Below are 25,424 nucleotides of genomic sequence, written 5' to 3'. Positions count from 1 at the left end.
ATGTCAAGGCCCAGATTATTGCACCCAGGTCAGGTGCACCGAAATGGGAGAATTCTTCTCTATTGTAGCAAAAGTCTCATATGATTTCTTTTGGCTTCCCATAAGGGATAATATATGCTCACCCTCCCAGAAGGATTCAAATAGTTTGTTATAACTGTTTCAGGGAATGGCCAGTGTGTTACTGCTTGCGAACATTTGTCACAAATGCCCAAAATATATCAGGTACAGGCCTCATTTGTGGGGAGAAAGATGTGTAGTTAGCATTACAGGCTGCTGACCTCCGGTCAGTTAGATGTTAAATGAGTGACCCACATCACATGTTAATAGTACTTTAACAAGTTGTATTGTACAGTGGATTTGTCCATGCAACTCTGAAGTCAACAGTTATTTAATTCACCATTCCATATAATTAAAGTTCTAAAATTGTGTTTGGGTAATGATGGTGGACTCCAATTGTTCAGTAAGTTTAATCCAATATGTAACTGTGATATACAGATCAGAAATATTTCATGCTTCAACTGTGATCAATGCCAAGTTTGCTAATCCCAGCCAGTTAAATGGGTACATGGAAACTAACCCAATCCCACCATGAATAAGTCCTACCTCCAGTTTAATTGGGGTGAGTTTGGGGTCAGATGAGTAACCTGCCATGGATAGGCACCCGAGAGTCTTTAATGTTCTAATGAGGCTGCCTTCTCCAGTCTTATGCAGCTATTTAAATTGAACCGCTGTTGTCCAGGTTTCCTGAAATTCCGACAACCTGAAGGGAGTTGGGAGCTGCCAGAGCCAGCAGGTCGGTCCCTGCAAACTACTGCACCGATTGCGCCCTCTCCCTCTGCCCCACGATCCTACATTTGCATCCCGGCATGCATTCCTCCCCACGATCTCTGCCCCTCGTTTCCCCGCATTGCCCCTCCAACCCATGAAACCCATCTTCTTGTGTTCCTCCTTCACTCTTTCCTGTCCATCGCCGCCTCTTTCCTTTCCCAAATCATCTTTTCCCCCAGGCCCTCTATCACTGCCACTATCAGGGTGTCTGGTACATGCATACTGAAATGAAATGAAAATCACTTATTGTCACAAGTAGGCTTCAATGAAGTTACTGTGAAAAGCCCCTAGTCGCCACATTCCGGCGCCTGTCCGGGGAGGCTGGTACGGGAATCGAACCGTGCTGCTGGCCTGCTTGGTCTGCTTTAAAAGCCAGCGATTTAGCTGAGTAAGCTAAACCTGCCCCTACTGCAGCAAGAAATCAACTGCTTTAGGAGAGGTGAATTATCTGGTGTGTTCCACCAGTCTCAGCTGTATTTGTTGTGCAAATTGAAGACTAAAATTCTCCCCTTCAAGTTTATCAAGCATCTGTTCCTCTGTACCAATAGATACGAGACTTCCAGCCGTGTGAAATTATTTAGATCATTTTTTAATATGCAAATTTTAAATCAGAGCCTATCTCCGAGCGTGTGAATTTTTACTATACGGTACATTCACTATGTGAACCTACCATCCCAGCAATAGTATTTAAATAAGAAGGCCAGGAAGTTAATTAACAAACTATGCAGTCTGCAGGGTTTCGCTTGATTTTTCTGAATCACTTTGATGAATTAATATTTTAATTTGTTAACCCAGTTTGTTATTTTAATTTTTTGCAGATTCAGGGATCTGATTTTGATTTTCAAAGTCATACTCCAGCAGAGTCAAAATGATCTTAGTAGTACAATATTTTTAAAAAACTGTTATTACCACTATGATTAATGGTCATTGTTCTCAAGACTGTTTATCGGATTTTCTATTGGTGTTTGTGATGGACAATGTGTAGGTTAATTTAAGAGAGCTGTTCAAGCAATACCTCGTTTAAAATGTAAAACCTAATTCTGATGAATTTTCAAGATTGTATAGAACTTTATGTTAACATAAGTTACAGTTGGCTTCTAGGTGGCATAACTTCAATCAACCTGTAGGCAGTCTCTTCAGACCATGTGACTGAAGCTTCTTTATATTTCAGGACAGTTACAGGCAAAGTCCCTCCTGCACGTCCTCCCCCAGCGAAAGCTGGCCCAGCTCGGCCTCCTCCCCCAAAGGTTTCTGCTGCACCAAACCAACTCCGCCGTTCTTCATCTGAACTGGGAATAAACAGCACTGCAGGCAAAAGCAGCCCACGTGCCCACACCAAGATTCGCCCCAAAAGTCAAGTGTTTCCGAAAAAACGCCCTGAACTTCCACCTCGACCAGCTCCTGGGCATCCACTCTACAATAAATACACGGTAATCAACGGGCATAGAGATTGGTCTGTTTTGAGAATATCAGCAGTCCAGAAGTGCAGTATGAAGTCCTTCCTTTATGTAATTTCTTCTTATGAAGGCTCAGATACAGTTCAAAGATACAGCCTCAAAAGGGAATGTTGGAAAACTATATGACTAAAGAGATAATTTCAGGTCAGTTTCATCTTGCCCAATGTCCATATACATCCACTGGATAGTGATGAGGAACATGATTTTTTTTTTCCCCTCCTCACTATGTTGAGGCCCATTGTAGTAGCACCTACTGTCTCCAGTTGACATCAACCAACTCAGCATTGACCATGAAAAGAAACTCAAACACTGAGAGCTGATTTAAAGCTAATTACAATTGCGCCTATTTTTATTTAGGTTGTAGGTGCTGGTTCTTTTCTTTTATAAAAAAAATAAACTTTGAAATGACAAGTTTGCAATGTTTTAAATTTTAAAATGGTAAATTAGAAAAAGTACCATTTTCTCACAGACCCAACACAATGTGTCCTCTTGTATTGTTGAATTAATTGAGTTTTTAAGTTAGTTTTTCATCCCCATTTTCTCTGTGTCATTCTTTGTTCAAAGAGCAATAGGTCCTACCTGGGTCGCTCTGCAAGTGGCAGAGATCAGACATCGCAATGTGTTAGACTTCCTACCCCTTTAACAAACATAGTGACAAATCAGTGAAGTTCCAGATTCCTCCCACCCTTCCTGAGATTATTATGCTGTCAGAATGTAGAATACATATAGTCGATATTGCCTGTTTTACACTCTCAGTCAGTTCATAGAATCATAGAATTTACAGTGCAGAAGGAAGCCATTCAGCCCATTGAATCTGTACTGGCCCTTAGAAAGAGCACCCAACTTAAGCCCACATCTCCACACTATCCCCGTAACCCAGTAACCCCACCTAACCGTTGGAAACAAATGGGCAATTTAGCATGGCCAATCCATCTAATCTGCACATCTTTCGATTGTGGGAGGAAACCAGAGCACCCGGAGGAAACCCATGCAGACACAGGGAGAAAAGGCAAACTTCACACAGACATTCATCCGAGGCTGGAATTGAACCTGGGAGGAAACCGGAAATCTAATTGCATAATTTTAATATACAAAATTCATTTGGGAGTACAGAACTTAAGAATTGCTAAAATTTTGTCGAAGCTTGTCATTGTGCGCTCGTAGGTCAATTGCAAGAATACAGAGTCAGTCGTTATTTCCCTGATATTGGGTATTCTTGCGATTGTCCTGATGAGTGCAAGTTGAAAAGCTTCAACAAAATGTCCTTTTCAGCAATAAAGAAAAATGTTGGAAATGCACACTCAGCAGCTGAAATAAGATCTTCCCTTAGTTTTTCGTTCTGACAGAACTGCACTTTCAGACTTTCACTTTTTATCTGAATCTAATTGGAATCGGTTTTCATCTTCTGTCTTCATAGCATGGTGCTTGTAAAATTGACATCCTGGTATTTGTGAGAGTTTATTCAAACAGGAATTTGCAAATTGTTCATGAGTCCTCATCCCGTTGCCCTGGACGATAAATGTTACATTATGAAGGTAGCAACGGGCTGCAGAGTGGCGCAATGGTTAGCATTGCTGCCTCACGGCGCCCGAGGTCCCATATTCAATCCCGGCTCTGGGTCATTGTCCGTGTGGAATTTTCACTTTCTTCCCGTGCTTGTATGGGTTTCGCCCCCACAACCCAAAGATGTGTAGGTTCGGTGGATTGGCCATGTTAAATTGCCCCCTAATTGGAAAAAATGAATTGGGTACTCTAAATGTGAAAAAAGGTAGCAACCCAAGCCAGATGAAGATAGAAATGCATCTTTAATCATAAAAGCCAAATGCGAGAGTTGGAGTAAAAGATTTCATGTTTGATATATGTGGCATAATTAGAAACACATTCTGTATACTTGAATTTATTATTTTGCTGCAAGAAATAACATTTTACATTTGTGGATTGAGCTGCATACAAATGATGTGACGATAGGAAAAGGTATGCAGTTTGCTGTCTTGTTTGAACCTTTGTAATGAGGTTTATTAGTCTAATCCTTGACCACATAATCTGGGCCAGAGCTTCGCAAATTGTGGATAGGATTGTGAAAAACAACTTTGTCTCCATGAGCTCCAAGGCAGAAATAGCTTCCCGAGAGCTCTGACTAAGTGTCCATAGAATCCCATCAGTGCAGTAGGAGGCCATTCACCCATCGAGTACTCCCACCTTGGCCTACTCCTCCAACTTCGCCCATAGCCCTGTGCATTGATCATGGCAATCTACCTAACCTGCACATCATTGGGAGGAAACTGGAGCATCCAGAGGAAACACACATAGACACGGGGAGAACATACAAACTCCACACAGATTGTTACCCAAGGCTGGAATCAAACCCGGCTACCTGGCTGTGAGGCAACAGTGCTAATCCCTGTGTCACCCATTAACAGCTGCAAGGCCCCTTACTTTTTTTTGAAATGGTGTGTGTGGTCCAACTGACTGATCTTTGATGCCTGAACCCTGTTTCATAAAAGCCAGTGACACTTGCTATTAGAAACCTTGCAGTTCAAACAGCCGCCCCCATTGTCACAGCTCTTCCCACCACACCCCTCCAGTCACTGAAGCTACCATGCAGGCGCAGCAAGCTATGAAGGCTAATGTAATGTTACCCTTTATCGCAAAGAGGACTTGAGTACAGGGGTAGTGAACTCTAGCTTCAATTGTACATGAGCTTGGTTAGACCGTACCTGGAGTACTGTGTGAAGTTTTGCATCCCTTAACTCAGGAAGGATATTATTGCCATAGAAGGAGTGCAACAAAGGTTCAACAGACTTGTTCCGGGGGTGGTGGGACTATTTATGAAGAGAGGTTGAGCAAACTGTGCCTATATTCCTTATAGAGTATCAAAGAATGAGAGGTGATCTCATTGAAACCTACAAAATATTTAAAGGAATAGACAGGGTAGATGCAGATATTTCCCTTGGTTGGGGAGTCAAGAACCAGGAGCACCATTTCAAAACAAGGGAAATGCCACTTCGGACCGAGAAGTGGAGGAATTTCCTGACACAGAGGATTATGAATCTTGGGAATTCTCCCCCCCAGAGAGCTGTGGAAACTCATACATTCAGTTTGTTTAAGCTAGAGATTGATAGATTTTTGATTAACAATAACATAAAGGGTTATGGGGATAGTGGGTAAAATGTATTTAAGTGTCCGATCAGCAATGATAATATTAAATGACGAAGCAGACTCGATGGGCTGAAGAGCTAACTCTTGTTCCTATGCTCTCTCAGCCCTTCATTCCCTCCCCGAACTCTCAATGCTCTATTCACTCGCCTGGCTCATGGTAACATTCAAGTCCATAAATGAGGTTGCAACAGGAAGAGGTTTGGGAAGCGCTGATCCAGGCTGACACCTTCGTACTGAGAGCCCCATCAAACCTCAGGTGGATGTAAATGATCCTGTAGCACTTTTCAACCAACATCACCAAAAACTGCTAAACTGGTCAATCGTCTCATTGCTATGTGCAAATTGGCTGCTGCACTTGCCTACAAAATAGTTTTGAGCACTTTGAAATAGATCATTGGCTTTGGGAATATTTTGAAGGTGTAGGAAGTAGATATTTACAATTTGGTTACATATGTTAAGTAATGGGTTAAGAGAGATTCCAATTAGTTGTCTCATTTATGTTACGTAAATCGCTGGCTTTGAAAGCAGACCAAGGCAGGCCAGCAGCACGGTTTGATTCCCGTAACAGCCTCCCCGAACAGGCGCCAGAATGTGGCGACTAGGGGCTTTTCACAGTAACTTCATTGAAGCCTATTCGTGACAATAAGCGATTTTCATTTCATTTCATTTCATTTTTTCATAATTGACACTGATATGTAAAGGGGCTTCAGGAGGCCTTTGTGCCAGGCGATGTGATGTTAGAGTTTTGTGCAGAGTCTGTTAAAGTGAAATAAAGGTGTTGGTGAAAAGGAGCAGAACTTTTGACTCTTTATACAACAGCAGCTAAACGTCTAACAAATGGTAGCAGAGGATGGTTGCTGTGCAAATGTGAAGGGTTGGAAAATACAACTTTTCCTTACCAAACGAAGGAGTGAGTGAGAAGAAAAAAAACAAAGATATATGGCTGAACCTAAGATAAAGACGGCCGGATATGACTACCCCCCCCCCTTATTTTCTGAAAGGGGATTGTACGACCAATGAAGCAGTGCAGTAGTTATGTGGATGAAGGTAACTGCCTTGGGAAAGAGAAAACAAGGCATCGCATTGGCTCTTTCTCTACCTTACGACAGTAAAATCCAGAGCAGTGTTTTCTGAGCTGGAATTGGAAAAGTTAGACTCAGAAGAAGGTCTGCAGACTCTATTATGTTTCATGGATAAGATTTATAAGAAGGATGACTTGTGAAGTATGTATGCAGCATGGTAGGATTTTGATAGGTTCTGGAAAATAGAGGATTTCTCCATTGAAGACTATATAATCGTATTTGGCAGACTATATAAAAGGCTGCAGAAACACAACCTGGAATTTCAACAGCCTGTGTTGGCCTTAAAATTACTTGACTGTGCTAGAGTGAGCAACAAGGATAGGCTCCTGGTTTTGGCAGGAGTTCAGTTTGCAGATAAGGAAACCTTATTCGACCAGATGACAGAAGCTTTAAAAATGTTTCTGGGGAAACATTCGATTCCGGTGGCTCTGATGACTCAAATAGATCAACCTGCAATAAAGCAGAATATGGAAGATACACTACTAACAGGATGGCGAAATCGCACGGCTACAAACGGGTTCCAAGACAATAGAAGGAGATCTGGACCCGGAAGTTAAGAAGACAGAAACCCAGTTAGAACCTACAATAGGAAGGTGAACCCCAGAAATGCCCGGGGTATGATAAATCGATGTTTTCGATGTGACTCTCAATACCATTATGCTTTCAACTGTCCAACATAATGTGTTTGAAGTGACACGTGACACGGAAGAATCAAAAGAGGAAATAGATAGTGACCAGAAAGAAGGCATTGTCCTATTAACAAGAAGTTTTATGCCTGTAATGAGGGTGTTGGTTGCAGAATCCTTCAATTGTGCTGTACTGGACATGGCTGCACATCTACTGTGTGTGGAATTGACTGGTTAAATGTTATCTGGACTCCTTGAATGCAGAAAATTGTAACAAGGTTAAGGAATTTGAAAGTTCCACAGGTTTGGGGATGATAATACTCTGAAGTCACTGAAAAGAGTATTGACCCCTTGCAATATTGCCAGAGTGAATCATTTCATCAACACGGATGTTATATCAAGTGAGATACCTTTGCTTCTGAGCAGACCATCGATGAAGAAAGCACACCGGAAACTGGATATGGAACAGGATAAGGCAACAGTTTTTGGAAAGACGGTGGACTTACAATTTACAGTCGGGACACTATTGTATTCCATTACTGACAAATAATATTTCAAGTAGAGTTGTTAAGGATGTGTTAATGGCAGTTGAAAATGGGAATTTAGCTGATAAAAAGCTTGTATTAAAACTGCATAGGCAATTTGCGCATCCGTCTCCTCAGTGGCTGAAAATATATTAAAGGATGCAGGGGTAAGGGATGAAGACTATATTAAACTGATAGAACAGGTTAGTGATTGCTGTGGAGTTTGTAGGAAGTACAGAAGGACACCAGCAGGATTGATAGTAACCCGACCTTTGGCCAGGGATTTTAAGATCTGGGATAAAGCCAATAATATATTTATTTTGCATTTTGTAGATTTAGCAACCAGATTTAGTCAATCAACGATTGTACGAAGTGAAGAAAAGAGAGTCATTCTGGATCAAATCGTGGAAAAATGGATAGGGACAGGAATGGGACCACCGGCAAAATTCCTTACGGACAATGGGGGAGAATTTGCTAATGATGAGTTTAGGGATAAGTGTGAAAACGTGAACATCACATTATGAATATGGCTGTGGAAAGCCCATTTAGTAATGGTGTCTGTGAAAGAAACCATGCTGGAATCGATGACATGCTCCGGAAATTTTGGAAGATAGACCGACTTGCAGGCTAAATTCAGCTTTAGCATGGGTGGTACATGCAAAGAATTCATTGCAGATGGTTGGGAGCTATAGTTCCTATCAATTAGTGTTTGGTCGAAATCCTGAAATTCTGTCCATTTTGGATGACCAGCCTTCAGCTTGGGAAGGGGCTACAATTAGCTCTGCCTTTGTTGAGCATTTAAATACATTACATAGCAGTAGAAACCCCTTTTTGGAAGCAGAAGTCTCTAAAAGAATTTGCAACGCTTTAAGGCCATAAAATACCGTTTTTCAGCAAGGAGACATAGTATACTATAAGAGAGACAACATGGCATTCAAACTGTTAGGATACATTCATCAATGATAATGGGTACAACTACAAATTTTCAAATTTAGACAGAGCAGACAGACATGATGAGGAATCAGTGTCATCTGGTATGCAAGTGTTACAGAACTATGAGAACCAGTTAACTGATATAGACAGGGTTTCTGTAGAGGAACACAACACTTCTGATTAATTAGAACAGGCCATTTTTCCAAAAGGACAACTGCCAAAAGTTGGTACAAAAGTGACATACTTCCCTGAAGGGTCTAGTCAGTGGAAGGATGCAATTGTTATTAGTAGAGCAGAGAAGGCCACTGGAAAGTATAAACATTGGTTGAATGTACAGCATTCAGGGGAAGGAGTCAAGACACTGGTTTGGGAACACAAAGTTCAAAAATGGAGGGCACAGAAATGCAGTGCCAGTTCAGATAGTACATGGGACAGTGAACACGTCTGCAGGAAAAGGTTGAGAACTATTGAAAGGACATTCCACAGCAGAAGGGAAAGATTAAGCAGTAGCAGTACAGAACAACATACCAGGCGGGAGAGGGGGACGTAGTTTATCAAGGTCTCGGAACATGAGTAAGACTACGAATACTAATAGTAGAAGCCCACATTCGCGTGAGATTTTGGTGACTTCCAATTAATTAGATGAAAAGGTTATCAACGATGCCAAACAGCAAGAACTGCGTAATTGGAGTGAATTTGATGTATACACGGAAGGACCGGATAGGGGACAAAGAGCTCTATCCCACAGGTGGAATTGCACGGAAAAGGTTCTTCCGGATGTAACTGATAAGGCAACGGCCAGGCTTGTGGCAAGGGGATTTGGAGAAAACTTAAAAGATCCGGATTTAAGGGTAGATTCACCTACGGCAGGAAAGGTTATTTTAAAGATCTCTTTGGCTCTATTAGCCACATGGGAATGCAAATCTATAGATATAAAAGCTGCCTTCTTGCAGAGCCATCAGCTCCAGAGAGACATTTTTCTCCATCCTCCTAAACAGGCAGTTAACACAGAAGGGGTACTCTGGAAGTTGACCAAATGTGTATATGGATTAAATGATACGTCTAGAGCAGGGGTGGGCAAACTACAGCCCGCGGGCCGCATGTGGCCCGCCAAAGGTTTTTATGCGGCCCACCAAGATCAAGTCATAAAAAAGAAATTTTTTTTTTTTAATTTTTTTTTTTTTTAATAAGGTTAATTGGGGGGGGGGGGGCTGTTGGGTTACTGGTATAGGGTGGATACGTTGACTTGAGTAGGGTGATCATTGCTCGGCACAACATCGAGGGCCGAAGGGCCTGTTCTGTGCTGTACTGTTCTATGTTCTATATGAGGCGCCCAGAATCATAATCGGGTGAAGCGCCATTTTTGAAAAGTAGAGAAAAAGAGGGCTAAAGGCAGGATGCCGCCGGGGGAAGCGCTGAGGTATATGCCGCACGCTAATTGGTTACAACCGGGACTATTAATTAATATACTATGCGGCCCTTTAAAATTGTGAATTTCTGAATGTGGCCCTTGCACGGAAAAGTTTGCCCACCCCTGGTCTAGAGTCTGGTATTTTTCGGTCAGGTCAGTTTTGTTAAAGTTATGCTGTTGCCAGTTGAAAGCAGATGTGGCAATGTTTTACTGGCACTGTAAAGGAAATCTTTCTGGCATATTTATGATGCATGTTGATGATTGATTTTTTTGTGGGGTGGGGCTAGTGATTTCGAAGCTATTGTAATCTCTGGTTTGAGGAAAGAATTCAGGGTTGGAAGTCAGGCTTCCGGTGCATTTAAATATATTGGACTGGAAATCGGACAGACTAAGTTAGGGTCAACTTTACGTCAGCAGTCTTACTTGGAAAGCATCAGCCCAATAGCAGTTAGCCGTTTCACAAAAAAATGCAATGGTTTCAAAGATTGATAAAGACCAACTGCAAAGTTTAATTGGGCAACTGAATTGGTTCGGTAGACAGACTAGACCAGATGTGAGTTTTGATGTCTTAGAGTTGAGTACAAAAATGAATGATCCCAAAGTGGAAGACATAGTAAGAGCAAATAAAGCGTTGGTCAAACTGAAAATGCAGGAGTGTGTTTTGAGGTTCCCGGTTTTAGGTGACCGTAGGCACTTGAAACTCATAGTTGATAGTCATGCGTCCTATGCAAAATTGTGATGGGGTTTCAAGCGCAGGAGGTTTTATAATTTTCCTTTTGGGGAACAATGGTAATTGTTTCCCTCTTGTGTGGGAAACAAAGAAAATAAGGAGAGTGGTCAAAGCACTTTGGCTTCTGAGACGTTAAGCCTTGTAGAGGCGGTGAATATGGCCTTTTATATATCTTAGATATTGAGAGAAATTTTGGGATTAGGGGATTTGGGTAATATATCTATTGAATGTCAAATTGACAATAAATCCCTGTGGGAAAATGTGCACTCTACAAAAAGTGTCAATGAAAAAAGATTAAGGATAGACGTCGCAAGTTTGAAGCAGATGTTGGACAGAGGGGGAATGGCAAAAATTAAATGGGTCAACAGTAGCTATCAATTGTCAGACTGTTTTACAAAAAAAGGGGCTAGCTCACGGAAACTTTTGGATATTGTTAATGAAGGACACCTGTTTCTGTGACTCTTTTTTCTTCAAAAAATGAAAAAAAAGGGGGTTTTTGAGTTTGGCATGTGTGTTTTTGAGTTTGTTGTAATTTTGTTTTCACCTAATTATTTTTTTTCTCCAAGGAAGGGGAGACTGTTAAGTAATGGGTTAAGAAACATTCCAATTAGTTGTCTCATTTATGTTAAGTATCCAATAGTTGACACTGATATGTAAAGAGGCTTCAGATGGTCTTTGTGTCAAGTGATGTGATGTTAGAGATTTGAGCAGAGTCTGTTAAAGTGAAATAAAGGTGTTGGTGAAAAGGAGCAGAACTTTTGACTCTTTTATACAACAACAGCTAAACATCTAACAGCAGATCAGGCATGATGTCACTTTCAGGGCAACATGGTAGTACAAGTGGATAGCACTGTGGCTTCACAACGCCAGGGTCCTAGTTTTGATTCCCCGCTGGTTCACTGTCTGTGCGGAGTTTGCATGTTTTCCCCGGGTCTGCGTGGGTTTCCTCCGTGTGCTCCAGCTTCTTCCCACAGTCCAAAGACGCGCAGGTTAGGTGGATTAGCCATGCTACATTGCCCTTACTGATCAAACGGGTAGAAATGGTTATTGGTTTACGGGCATAGGGTAGAAGTCAGGGCTTAAGTGGGTCGGTGCAGACTCGGGCCGAATGAAGGGCCTCCTTCTGCACTGTATGTTCTAATGGCAGAACAGATTTGATGAGCTAAATGGTCTACTCCCGATCCTGTGTCTACAATCCTCTGAGTGGATGTTGCTTCTTCCTTTTTCTAAATCTCAGTTTTATATTTTTAAAACAATGTATTTCCAGCTGCCTGTGCCCCATGGAATTGCTGAATGTGATGTTAACTCCAGGATCCCAGGAGAATTGTCATTCCAGGTGAGAAGGACCTCCATTTAGACATTCTATATTGTGCAGGGGTATGGGAAGCAAAGAAACTGTTAGTTTGAAGCAGCAACTTGAGACGCATCATTTAATTTTAATCTTGCCAAAACTATTTCTCAACTGAAATTGCTAAGTTTGAGGGTTCTAATGATTCCTTCATTTGATGTTCCTTCAAGTAACAAAGCATTTTTGTTGCTGATAAGGGAAAATATTCAGAGTTGCTCAGCCTTTTGAGGAACTGTTTGAAAAAACTGGCCAGCAATTGACCCATTCCAAATGATGATTTCTTTTTCTGTCTCAGCTTTTTCTTGAATCACCGACGGTAATTTTTTTTTGGTCTCGTGGTAAGGAATGGGTTGCATTGATACATTTTTGACTTGTGGCTATCCTGTGGAAGAGTGGATTATGGAGTGGAATAGAATGGAAGAACTGGGAAAATAGCTCTGTTAAATGTAACTAATATTAAAGTTCCATTTTTGTCTTTATTCTCTCTGCTTCAACAGCGAGGTGAAGTCCTAATTCTCCAGCAACAGACGGAGCAGTCTTTCCAGTGCCAAAAGGGGCTTGATACTGGCAAAGTACCTTCATCTCATTTGAAGATAATTACTCCACTAGATGAGGAGGTAGTGAAAGGGACTGGCAAGGTCAGTGTGGACACTGCATTTGCAGTCTTACCTGGTGGAATAGCCATGTCAAATTTTGTTTTAAAATACTTTGAGTAGCAATGGTCTTTGCAATGGTATGTAGGAAAATATGCTATTTGCACCCAATTTTCCAACGGAATTCATTTTTCTATTTCTAATTGGCCCTGGTTGTAGATGAGGTGTTGTGCAAGGGACATATGAGTGGTAGGAATTTAAAGGGATCAGATAATTATAGGCGACTGTCACAATAAGCTTTGGAAAGGCTCAAAAGTATTTCAACTCATTAACAGCCTTTGCAAACATTTATGGTGAGGAGGGTAAGAAGTGATGAGCCAAAATGTAGTGAAAGGAAGCCCATGATGCAGAGATGAGTCTGAAGAGTCAGACGACTTCTCTTGTTGATGGATGCACAGTAAGTAGTGCTGCATAACGTAGTTGAGTTGCCCTCTGTGCCACTCCATGCCACCATCTCTAGTCGTCTATGATTGCAGCATGCCTGGGAGCACGTTTGCCAGGTTTCAGGCTAAAACTGATCATTACCCCCATTAGGTATTCCTAATGGTAGCTGAAAGTGTCTTTGGAGCAGTAAGATACAAGGCTGCATCTGATCTCATGAATCCTGTAAGTTTTCCATAGCTTGGTGGGTGCAGCCAGTCAGGCTGTTAGCCAACTTATGTTGACACAGCTGCAGACCAGGAAGTCACTGCAGTTTGTGGGCAGGGTATAGATAGAAAACTCTGCAGATTTCATTGTCATAGATCATAGATCATAGAATGTACAGTGCAGAAGGAGGCCATTCGGCCCATCGAGTCTGCACCGGCTCTTGGAAAGAGCACCCTACCCAAGGTCAACACCGCTACCCTATCCCCATAACCCAGTGACCCCACCCAACACTAAGGACAATTTTGGACACTAAGGGCAATTTATCATGGCCAATCCACCTAACCTGCACATCTTTGTGACTGTGGGAGGAAACCGGAGCACCCGGAGGAAACCCACGCACACATGGGGAGGATGTGACCCAAGCCGGAATCGAACCTGGGACCCTGGAGTTGTGAAGCGATTGTGCTATCCACAATGCTACTGTGCTGCCATGTTTGGCTCTTTCCAGATCAATTATGTGTAGCTTATTTCACCTCGCTGCACATGTTTTGGGTGTGTTTAAGAGTCTATGGGGTGTTGCCCTGCACTATTGTGCTTGGCTGTTCAACTAGGTTTCCGAATTAAAACAATGATTTACTGCTAAGCCATCAATTCAGTGGGTTTCTGAAGCATACCAGCTGTATCAATGCGATTTATTTGCTCTAAACCAGGGTATTCGGGCTGATTTATATTGATATTGTTAAGATCAGTGAGGACGTGTGTCAGAACTCGGCCTTTCTTTCCCACTCCTTGATAGATCATAACAGGGTTTGTTGTAATTTGTGAAGACGAAGGTATTAATTCAGTGTCTGTATTTAACTATTTACATGTTCTTGGCAAATAACTCAGTCTGAAAGGCTTTCTTGACTTTAAACACAGAGGTTAGTCTTTATTGAGTGAAAAATCCACTCGGGGAAAGATATGAAGATATTTAAAAAGATATACCCACATCCTGAATTTGCAATGCAACACAAGCATGCTAAAATGTAAAAAAAAAATAGAGAGTTTGTCGGTATTTGTGACTGCAGTTTCTTTTTTTTTAAAAACATAATCACGTCTTTACCAAATGTTTGTTACTTACGATGGAAATTTTCTATCTCTGTGATGGATTCTAAACTGTAACAGAGTCTTGAACTTGAGACAGATGATGTTACTGCTCCATTGAAAGGCTTCTACTAGACTGCCATTTTAGCAGCTTATGTGTTCGAATAAAAGACATTTCAATTTGGTTATTCTGGCTGCATGACCTCTCTCCCCATACTCAGACTTTTCACAATAACTTCATTGCAGTGTTAATCTAAGCCTACTTGTGACGATAAAGATTATTATTATTGTTTCAGTTGTAATTGATTAACTCAAAGCTACTTTTATTACCCAATTGATTTGTTTCTTTATCATATCTGAATGGACCATTCTTCCCTGTGATGAGCGAGAAAGAACATCTATAAAGCCAGGTAGCCTTTTTGTCACTACCTGAAAGGTAGTTTTATAGAAATTCAAATGGTGAGAGCCTGTACGGATTCAGTTCAAGTAATTTTTGACATCAGCCGGTGTGAAATCCCATAGGCGGTTTTCATGACATGTCTTGATTGTAATGCAAACTTGAAATTTCCAGAAGCTGGCCAACTTGTTAAACTAGACGTATCAAGTGACCTGTGGCCGACGTCTTACGTCACTATCCTTGCTTGCATTTTAAAAAGTCACTTGAAAGCAGTTCAAGCCGTTCAAATTAAAGATTAATATCGCACATATCTGATCATCTTGATCAATTTGGTGCAAAATTCTGATTCACATAATCAATCAAAGAAGGAGGAGGAGAATCGACCTACAGGCCAGTCATTTTAATGTTGGTGATATAGAAGCTTTTAGAAATAATAACCAAGGAGAAAATTAACAGCCATTTAGACAAGCATAAACTAATAACCAAAATCCAGCACGATTTATTATGGGCAAATTCTGTTTGACTAACTTATTTTGAGATTTTGATAAGGTGATTGAGTGGGTAGATGAGGGCAGTGCAGCTGGTGATGTGTATATGGACTTCCAAAAGTGTTTGACAAAGTAGCACATAATAGAATTGTTAGAAAATTGGGATAAAAGGAGAAATAGCAACATGAACTGCTTAATGGTAAGTTGGTTAAGGGTTGGAAATAGAGTTATGGTGAGTGGATGTTTATTTCAGCTGGACAGATGTGTACAGTGATGTTCCCCAGGATTCATCAGTTGGACCACTGATGTTTTTGGTACATGTTAATGACTTGGGAGTAGAAGTCAGCATTTTGAAATTTGCTAATGACATGAAACCTGAAACACTAGGAAACTGTGAGGAAGCTAGAAATATAGTTCGAGAGAACTATAGGGGCACCACGGTAGCATTGTGGATAGCATAAATGCTTCACAGCTCCAGGGTCCCAGGTTCGATTCCCGGCTGGGTCACTGTCTGTGCGGAGTCTGCACGTCCTCCCCGTGTGTGCGTGGGTTTCCTCCGGGTGCTCCGGTTTCCTCCCACAGTCCAACGATGTGCGGGTTAGGTGGATTGGCCATGCTAAATTGCCCGTAGTGTCCTAAAAAAGTAAGGTTGGTTTTGGGGGGGGGGGGGGGGGGGTTGTTGGGTTACGGGTATAGGGTGGATACGTGGGTTTGAGTAGGGTGATCATTGCTCGGCACAACATCGAGGGCCGAAGGGCCTGTTCTGTGTTGTACTGTTCTATCCTTGGTATAATTTTAAAAGTAGTGCAAGAATAGAGACCTAACGGCATTTGTACACAAATCTTTGAAGGACAAATTAACAAACCATATAGGAGTCTGGGTTTATAATTTGAGACATAAGAGTACAAAAGCCAGCAGGTTATGCTGAACCTATATAAATCATTTGTTGGGCCCCAGCTGATGTATTGTGTCCAATCCTGTGCACGACACTTTAGGAAAGAAGTGAAGGATTTAGAAAGTGTATAGAAGAGATTTACTAAAATTGCTCCAGGGATGGGAGATTACAATTACATTAATAGACTGGAAAAACTGTTTTCCTTCAGAGCAGAGGTCAAAGATGAGATTTGGTAGAAGTGTTTGAAATTATGAAGGGTTTAAATAGAGCAGATAGAAACTATTTTGCATTAGTGGCTTGTTAACGAGAGGGCACAGATTTAAAGTGATTGGCAAAAGAACCAGAGATGACATGAGTAGAAAAGGTTAAGCACAACTAGTGGTTAGGATTTGGAATGCACAGCCTGATAGAGTGGTGGATACAAATTCAATAGTAGCCTTAAAAACATATTGGAATTCAAGCAGAAATAATTGCAGGGATATGGGAATGGGCGAGGGAGTGGGACTAACTAGATTACTCTTCCAGAAGTGTTGACGCAGATTCAGTGGACCAGATGACCTCCTACTATGCTGTACAATGCTATGGTTCTTTTAAGCTGCTTGGATTGTGAACTTCTGAGTTACATCATTTTTGTAATTTAACAATTTTGCTCTGCTTTCTTTGTGTTTAGTATTTTTTGCTTCTCCTTTTTTACCTTCACATTTGAAAAAGTGAAAAGGACACAAATTTCCATTTTCTTTGTCCCATGTTCTGTTTTCTTAGAAACCTTTCCCTTCTGAACAGCAGTTTGGAGAAAATAGTGCTCCCCATGCTATAGTGCTGCATGACTTCACTGCAGGTAAGGAACTCGGCAACTCTGGGAATGGGAAAATCCACTACTTCCATCAAAATGTTTCATCGAGTTATCATTAATTGCTCAATATTACACCTTTCATTATGTTGACTGTGACATTAAAAATAAGCTGTTAAATGTATGGGGGCAAGCTTTCATTTTATTATGTTGATTAAATCAGTATATTTTTATGGGATTGTGTAGTGAGGGAGTAAGTTTCAAAGCTTAGTTTAATAACACTCAGGAGAATTTGACGGAGGCCGCAGCGTGGGAAACATGGCATACAGGGTAATTTAATTAGGTGGAATATAAAATCAATAAAGTTGATGTCGTGTTGAGCCTCACGCCAGCCCGTGGACAGTTCATACCTGGAATACATTTGCACGTCATGAAACTCATTAGTGTAAAACATTTAAAATTACATTCAATCTTCAAGGTAAAATCAGCAGTGCACAAGAATCTTATGGCCGCTGATTCACATTTGTTTAAAGGTAGCGTGCAGTTGTTGTAAATGGTTTTCTTTGTTTAACTCAATGGCACAAGGCAGGGGAGCAGGAGAATGATGCTTGGCAAGGGTGAGTCAGTGATGAGGGGTGGGGTCGAGGGGCATAGAGGAGTGGAGGAAGGATCTAGGAGAGAACATACGGTGGGGTTGGGGGCATGGCATAGTTCATAAGATCATAAGACATAGGAGCAGAATTAGGCCTCTCGGCCCATCGAGTCTGCTCCGCCATTCAATCATGGCTGATATTTTCTCATCCCCATTCTCCTGCCTTCTCCCCATAACCCCTGATTCCCATATTAATCAAGAACCTATCTATCTCTGTCTTAAAGATACTCAGTGAATTGGCCTCCATAGCCTTCTGCGGCAAAGAGTTCCACAGATTCACCACCCTCAGGCTGAAGAAATTCCTCCTCATCTCTGTTTTAAAGGATCGTCCCCTTTAGCCTTAGATGGCGTCCTCTGGTTCTACTTTCTCCTACAAATGGAAACATCCTCTCCACGTCCACTCTATCCAGGCCTCGCAGTATCCTGTAGGTTTCAAGAAGATCCCCCCTCGTCCTTCTAAACTCCAACGAGCACAGACCAAGAGTCCTCAACGATTCCTCATACACCAAGTTCTTTATTTCAGGGATCATTCTTGTGAACCTCCTCTGGACCCTTTCTAAGGCCAGCACATCCTTCCTTAGATATGGGGCCCAAAACTGCTCACAATACTTCAAATGGGGTATAACCAGAGCTTTATAGAGCCTCAGAAGTTACATCCCTGGTCTTGTATTTTAGGCCTCTTGACATGAATGCTAACATTGCATTTGCCTTCTTAACTGCCAACTGAACCTGGACGTTAACCTTAAGAGAATCGTGAACAAGGCCTCCCAAGTCCCTTTGTGCTTCTGATTTCCTAAGCATTTCCCCATTTAGAAAATAGTTAATGCCTAAATTCCTCCTTCCAAAGTGCATAACCTCACACTTTTCCACATTATATTTCATTTGCTACTTCATTGCCCACTCTCCTAGCTTGTCCAAATCCTTCTGCAGCCCCCTTGCTTCCTCAATACTACCTGTCCCTCTACAGATTGTTGTATCATCTGAAAACTTAGCAACAGTGCCTTCAGTTCCTTCTTCCAGATCATTAATGTATATTGTGAAAGTTGTGGTCCCAGCACAGACCACTGAGGCACACCACTAGTCACCGGCTGCCATTCTGAAAAAGACCCCTTTATCCCCACTCTCTTGCCAGTCAGCCAATCCTCTATCCATGCCGGGATCTTACCCTTAACACCATGGACTTTTAACTTATTTAACAGTCTCCTCTGCGGCACCTTGTCAAAGGCCTTCTGGAAATCTAAATAAATCGTGTCCACTGGTTCTCCTTTGCCTAACGTCCTTGTTACCTCCTCAAAGAACTCTAACAGATTTGGCAGACACGACCTCCCTTTGACAATGCCATGCTGACTCAGTCCTATTTTACCATGCACTTCCAAGTACTTTGCGATCTCATCTTTAATAACAGGCTCTAAAATCTTACCAATGACCGAAGTCAGGCTAACCGGCCTATAATTTCAGATTTTCTGCCTCCCTCCCTTCTTGAACAATGGTGTTACATTAGCCACCTTCCAGTCCTCTGGGACCCTTCCTACCTCCAGTGATTCTTGAAAAATCATCACTAATGCCTCCACAATCTCCTCGGCTATCTCTTTTAGGACCCTGGGGTGTAGTCCAGCCAGTCCAGGTGACTTACCCACCTTCAGACCTTACAGTTTCCCTCGAACCCTCTCCGTAGTAATGGTCACTGAACTCACCTCTGCCCCCTGGTTCTCCTGGAGCTCTGCCATCCCACTGGTGTCTTCCACTGTGAAGACTGATGCAAAGTAACTATTCAGTTCTTCTGCCAATTTTTTGTTTCCCATTATTATTTCTCCAGCCACATTTTCCAGTGGTCCAATGTCTATTATTGCTTCTCTCTTACCTTTTGTATATTGAAAAAAATCTCTTCCATCTTCCTTTATATTACTCGCTAGCTTGCATTCATACTTCATCTTCTCCTCCCTTAGTCAAGTAGGAAGGACTTGGCATCCTGGGTGTTGTTATCAAAGGGTGGGGGTGAGTTGGTGGAACAATCAGTCAAGGTAAGAAAAAAGGGGAATATAGGGCAATGTACTGTCCAAATGTATGTCCACCTCACGGTGTTGGCTGGCAAAGTCCTCACAGGGTTCACCTACAACATTGCAATTATCCTCGCTGAGAGTTATCTCCGACAGTGACCTTCACAATGCATAGAAGGGAGGGTCAGCTGAGCCTGCAAGTTCAGCTATGTCCCAAAGTACAACTGTTGTGCATTGTACTGATAGGATAAAAGAATGGAATGCTGAAGCACATGGGGTCGAATGCAATGATCAAGAGAGGTTTATTAGACGGCTGTGAACTGTACAAAGGCTGGGGCTAGACCGAGGCAAAGTCTGCGAAGTAGCCAATGATGGCACAGATATCATGTGACTAGACTCTTAATGTGACCAATCACCAACACAACAACAACCCACAAAAATAACAACAATATTGGACACTAACATGAAAATTCAATAAAAATTATCAATGCAATACAACATTGCTTCTTCCGCAACATAGTAAATGTCCCTAACTCCCTTGCAGCCATGAGGTGTGCCAGTACATTTACCTTTCTGACTAAGCTCAGCTCAAAAGTAGTGATGATGCACAAATAGAATCATAGAATCCCTACAGTGCAGAAGGAGGCCATTCAGCCCATCGAGCCTGCACTGATTCTTTGAATGAGCACTCTGCCCATTTACACTCCCCCATCCACCCTGCCCTGTTCCCGTAACCCAGAACCTAACCTACACGTCCCTAGACATTAAGGCCAAATTTAGCATGGGAAATCCTCCTAACCTGCACATCTTTGGACTGTGGGAGGAAACTGGAGCACCCGGAGGAAACCCACGCAGACAAGGGGAAAGCGTACAAACTCCACACAGACAGAGGCCAGAATTGAGACCGGGTCGCTGATGCTGTAAGGCAGCAGTGCAAACCACTGTGCCACTGTGAAACCAGTGTAATGTGAAATATTTATAAGCAAAATTTCAATTTGATAAACACCTTTTGCGCTCTCAAGTCTAATGTTAATGGCAATGGAGCTGGTCAGGAAGGTTTTAGCCACAATGAAGAACCTCCATGTTTGGCCAGGAGGCTGGTTTCTAGCCCACCCCTAGCTGCAGCATTGTCAGCTGATGATGGGTTTCACCAATAAAAAGCTTCCCCAGCTGCAGAATCGTACGTGTTTCCCGCACTTGCTGCCGGCAGTTAAAACTCTGGCCGTAATCTAGGGAACCAGGAAAATGCAAGATAGCGGACGTGGCACATACTTCCAGTTCTTCCATTGGGAAGGGCACACTGTTGACAAAATCCTCCACAGTATGGCACAGGGAAGATCCCTTATGTGACTCAGCTGAATGAGACTTTCACTCATAAAATTACAGGCTAATTACTCACAACGTGAGGTGTCAGTCAAGGAACGGAAAATTGCTTGTCGACAGGGGATGCATCAATTTTCAGGTTCAAACTTTATTGGAGTTTTATGTGTATTTTGTAATCTGAATAAAAGAGGATTGTAGATGAGATTTGCTATTTAACTTGCGATGAAGGTTGTATTTCTGGAGTTCATCCCCCTGACTTTCGGCACATAGTAATGGCTGGTAATAGCCAGAGTGAATAACTAACCGACATTTCCCTTGTTTTGCGAGTGAGCTCTGGATTACCCATCCACCCCTTCAGGCACTGTGGTTTCCATGGTCTAAAGTGTAAACTTTGCCACAGTCCCAGAGGACCATATGCTGCTCTCCTCTTTTGAGAGAGAGCTGACTGGTGGCAGTTTAACCCGAGGGCCCCGCGCCTCAGGCGAGGGGCAAGGTTGAGAAAGTGGGGGGAGGGCCTTTATGAATAACCTCACCCGGTGTGGGAATAGAACATAGAACATTACAGCGCAGTACAGGCCTTTCGGCCCTCGATGTTGTGCCGACCTGTGAAACCATTCTAAAGCCCATCTACACTATACCCTTATCATCCATATGTTTATTCAATGACCATTTGAATGCCCTTAATGTTGGCGAGTCCACTACTGTTGCAGGCAGGGCATTCCACGCCCTTACTACTCTCTGAGTAAAGAACCTACCTCTGACATCTGTCCTATATCTATCTCCCCTCAATTTAAAGCTGTGTCCCCTTGTGCTAGCCATCACCATCTGAGGAAAAAGGCTCTCACTGTCCACCCTATCTAATCCTCTGATCATCTTATATGCATCAATTAAGTCACCTCTTAACCCTCTTCTCTCTAACGAAAACAGCCTGAAGTCCCTCAGCCTTTCCTCATAAGATCTTCCCTCCATACCAGGCAACATCCTGGTAAATCTATCTGCGCCCTTTCCAATGCTTCCACATCCTTCCTATAATGCGGCGACCAGAACTGCATGCAATACTCCAAATGCGGCCGCACCTGAGTTTTGTACAGCTGCAACATGACCTCATAGCTCCGAAACTCAATCCCTTTACCAATAAAAGCTAACACACCGTATGCCTTCTTAACAACCCTATCAACCTGGGTGGCAACTTTCAGGGATCTATGTACATGGACACCGAGATCTTTCTGCTCATCCACACTACCCAGAATCTTACCATTAGCCCAGTACTCTGTATTCCTGTTACTCCTTCCAAAATGAATCACCTCACACTTTTCTGCATTAAACTCCATTTGCCACCTCTCAACCCAGCTCTGCAGCTTATCCATGTCCCTCTGTAACCTGCAACATCCTTCCGCACTGTCCACAACTCCACCGACTTTAATGTCATCTGCAAATTTACTCACCAATCTTTCTACACCCTCTTCCAGGTCATTTATAAAAATGACAAACAGCAGTGGCCCCAAAACAGATCCTTGTGGTACACCACTAGTAACTGAACTCCAGGCTGAATATTTCCCATCAACCACCACCCTCTGTCTTCTTACAGCGAGCCAATTTCTGATCCAAACTGCTAAATCACCCTGAATCCCATGCCTCCGTATTTTCTGCAATAGCCTACCATGGGGAACCTTATCAAACGCTTCACTGAAATCCATATACACCACATCAACTGCTTTACCCTCGTCCACCTGTTTGGTCACCTTCTCAAATAACTCAATAAGGTTTGTGAGGCAGTGAGGCACGACCTACCCTACACAAAACTGTGTTGACTATCTCTAATCAAATTATTCCTTTCTAGATGATTATAAATCATATCTCTTATAACCCTTTCCATGACTTTGCCCACAACAGAAGTAAGGCTCACTGGTCTATAGTTACCGGGGTTGTCGCTACTCCCCTTCTTGAACAAGGGGACAACATTTGCTATCCTCCAGTCTTCTGGCACTATTCCTGGAGGCAATGACAACATAAAGATCAAAGCCAAAGGCTCAGCAATCTCCTCCCTAGCTTCCCAGAGAATCCTAGGATAAATCCCATCCGGCCCGGGGAAGTTATCTATTTTCACACTTTTTCCATAATTGTTAATACCTCCTCTTTATGAACCTCAAGACCTTCTAGTCCAGTAGCCTGTATCTCAGTATTCTCCTCGACGACATTGTCTATTTCCTGCGTGAATACTGACGAAAAATATTCATTTAGCACCTCTCCTATCTCCTCGGACTCCACGCACAACCTCCCACTACTGTCCTTGACTGGCCCTACTCTTACCCTAGTCATTCTTTTATTCCTGACATACCTGTAGAAAGCTTTAGGGTTATCCTTGATCCTACCTGCCAAAGACTTCTCATGTCCCCTCCGGGCTCTTCTTAGCTCTCTCTTTAGGTCCTTCCTAGCTAACTTGTAACTCTCGAACGCCCTAACTGAACCTTCATGTCTCATCTTTACAAAAGCCTCTTTCTTCCTCTTGACAAGTGATTCAACTACTTTAGTCAACCACTGTTCCCTCGCTCGACCACTTCCTCCCTGCCTGACAGCTCAATACTTATCAAGGACACGCATAGCTGTTCCTTGAACGAGCTCCACATTTCAATTGTGCAGTTTCCCTGCAGTTTCCTTCCCCATCCTATGCATCTTAAGTCTTGCCTCATCGCATCATAATTGCCTTTCCCCTAGCTTGCCCTGCGGTATATACCTATCCCTTTCCAGCGCTAAAGTAAACGTAACTGAATTGTGGTCACTGAATTGAATCCATGTTGTTGGCGTCATTTCGAATCACGAATCAGCCATCCAGCCAATCGATCCGCCATGGTATAGCTATGATGTGAACCATTGGCCTGTATCAGTTCACCTCGTACGTGACTTCTAGTGGCACCACAATGTAATCTCTTCTGGTCTTCCCCTTCTTTCTTGCTCCAGCGAAGGTGGTTTGCTTGAGGAACAATAATGGTTTGGGCGATCAGCCATTTATATAATAATGTTGCTCTATGAACCAATAGATGGATTTTTAAAAAATCTACAATGGCTACTTTCCTGTTAGGAATTTTCATTCTAGCCCAATGTTGTTTTACTCTTTCTGTTCCACTCCACTTGCCTGTTTCAGCAGTTTAAAGGGAATGTAAGATTCATGTTCACGCGCAATTAGGTTTCAATTCAAACTTTGATTTCAATTTAAGCTAATTGCGGATTAACGTGAATTCAGCTATGTATGTGAAGTAAATTAAATGTACCCAGATGAGTATATAATCAAAAATAATGTTTGTGTAAAGGGTGTCAAACTGTCAGTTATACTTTTTATTATGACAGTGTTTGATGTGAGCTGGAGATGGTTACATGGCACCTTGAGGAAGCAATGAGCAGACCAGTTATTTATTTCTTTTCCAGATCAAAATGATGAACTGAATCTAAAGTCAGGAGATACCGTGTACTTACTGGAGAAATTGGACAAAGATTGGTTCAGTGGGAAATGCAAGGGGCATACTGGGATTTTTCCTGCCAACTTTGTCAAAGTTATTGTAAGTTGTAGGTTGACATTTTTCTCCATTTAAAAGTACTAATCATGATTTAGTACCAAATGTTTGCGTGAGTTTTTGGGTTTTAAATAAATCTTCTTCTTTGACTTCTCTTCCTTGAGTTTAGATCCCTTCCTTGTTTTCATCTCCTTATCTGAAGATGACGAGTCATACCAAAATACTATTCCATAGGCAGCAGTTACTCTTTACATCTCCTACCATCTCCCCAAATTATATTTTCATGCGTGAGAACAGAAAATATGGGGAATTTTCCTCGCCAACAGGGAGGTGGGGCATCAGGGCAGTTAAATCCCCTGAATTTTACACTGAATGTCCCAGGTTCTGAGGCCATCAGAAAACTCAATTGGATCTGACAGGAAACTAATTAAATCAATTAAAATGGCAATTAAGAGCTTGTTTAACCCTGGTTATTGATTTCCTAGGCAGGGCATTTATTTCAAGACCTGTCAGCAACTTACCATGTCACTGACACATTTGGAAGACCTTTTTCAGTGAACATTGACAGGCTGCGGAGCCTATGATCAGTAAAACTGAAGAACTGTAGCTATGGACAGGTGAGAGGCTGCTGTTCAAAGCACTTATTTTCCAAGAGTGCTGTTACTGCTTGACAGGTGGTTACTAACTTCTTGGAAGGCACTTCACTCACCTACAGCAACACATCCTGCTGCCAGCCATTACCATGGCATGGGAGCAGCTCCACCTTGCTCCTCTCATGAATGGCAAGAGCAGAAGCAGCAACAGCATTGCCAGCAGCACAACTAACTGTCTTCTCCTCGGCCTCATGCCGCTCCAAAGGGCAGAGGGGTTGGACAATATTCCTGTGGGGAGGTTCGCTTGTGTATTTGCAAAGGATTTAAACTAGGTTTGGCAGGAACTGGACACCAGAAT

At 42.3% G+C, this 25,424-nt stretch overlaps 1 protein-coding gene across 4 annotated transcripts in view; it reads left to right on the top strand.

The window, feature by feature from the left end:
• Nucleotides 1-25,424, top strand: part of sh3d19 (SH3 domain containing 19) — a 264,388-nt gene that overhangs the window by 204,017 nt on the left and 34,947 nt on the right. For all 4 annotated transcript variants that reach the window (XM_038791981.1, XM_038791983.1, XM_038791979.1 and 1 more), the window contains 5 exons: nucleotides 2,000-2,258; nucleotides 12,018-12,086; nucleotides 12,596-12,736; nucleotides 16,965-17,040; nucleotides 24,388-24,518. In XM_038791981.1, coding sequence (XP_038647909.1) covers nucleotides 2,000-2,258; nucleotides 12,018-12,086; nucleotides 12,596-12,736; nucleotides 16,965-17,040; nucleotides 24,388-24,518 — 676 coding nt within the window. The remainder of the gene's footprint in view (nucleotides 1-1,999; nucleotides 2,259-12,017; nucleotides 12,087-12,595; nucleotides 12,737-16,964; nucleotides 17,041-24,387; nucleotides 24,519-25,424) is intronic.

This window comes from Scyliorhinus canicula, chromosome 3, assembly GCF_902713615.1.
Source record: "Scyliorhinus canicula chromosome 3, sScyCan1.1, whole genome shotgun sequence".
In the NCBI taxonomy this organism is placed as follows: domain Eukaryota; kingdom Metazoa; phylum Chordata; class Chondrichthyes; order Carcharhiniformes; family Scyliorhinidae; genus Scyliorhinus; species Scyliorhinus canicula.
Note: the sequence above shows the minus strand (reverse complement) of the source record. Positions and strands in the feature narration are given on the sequence as shown.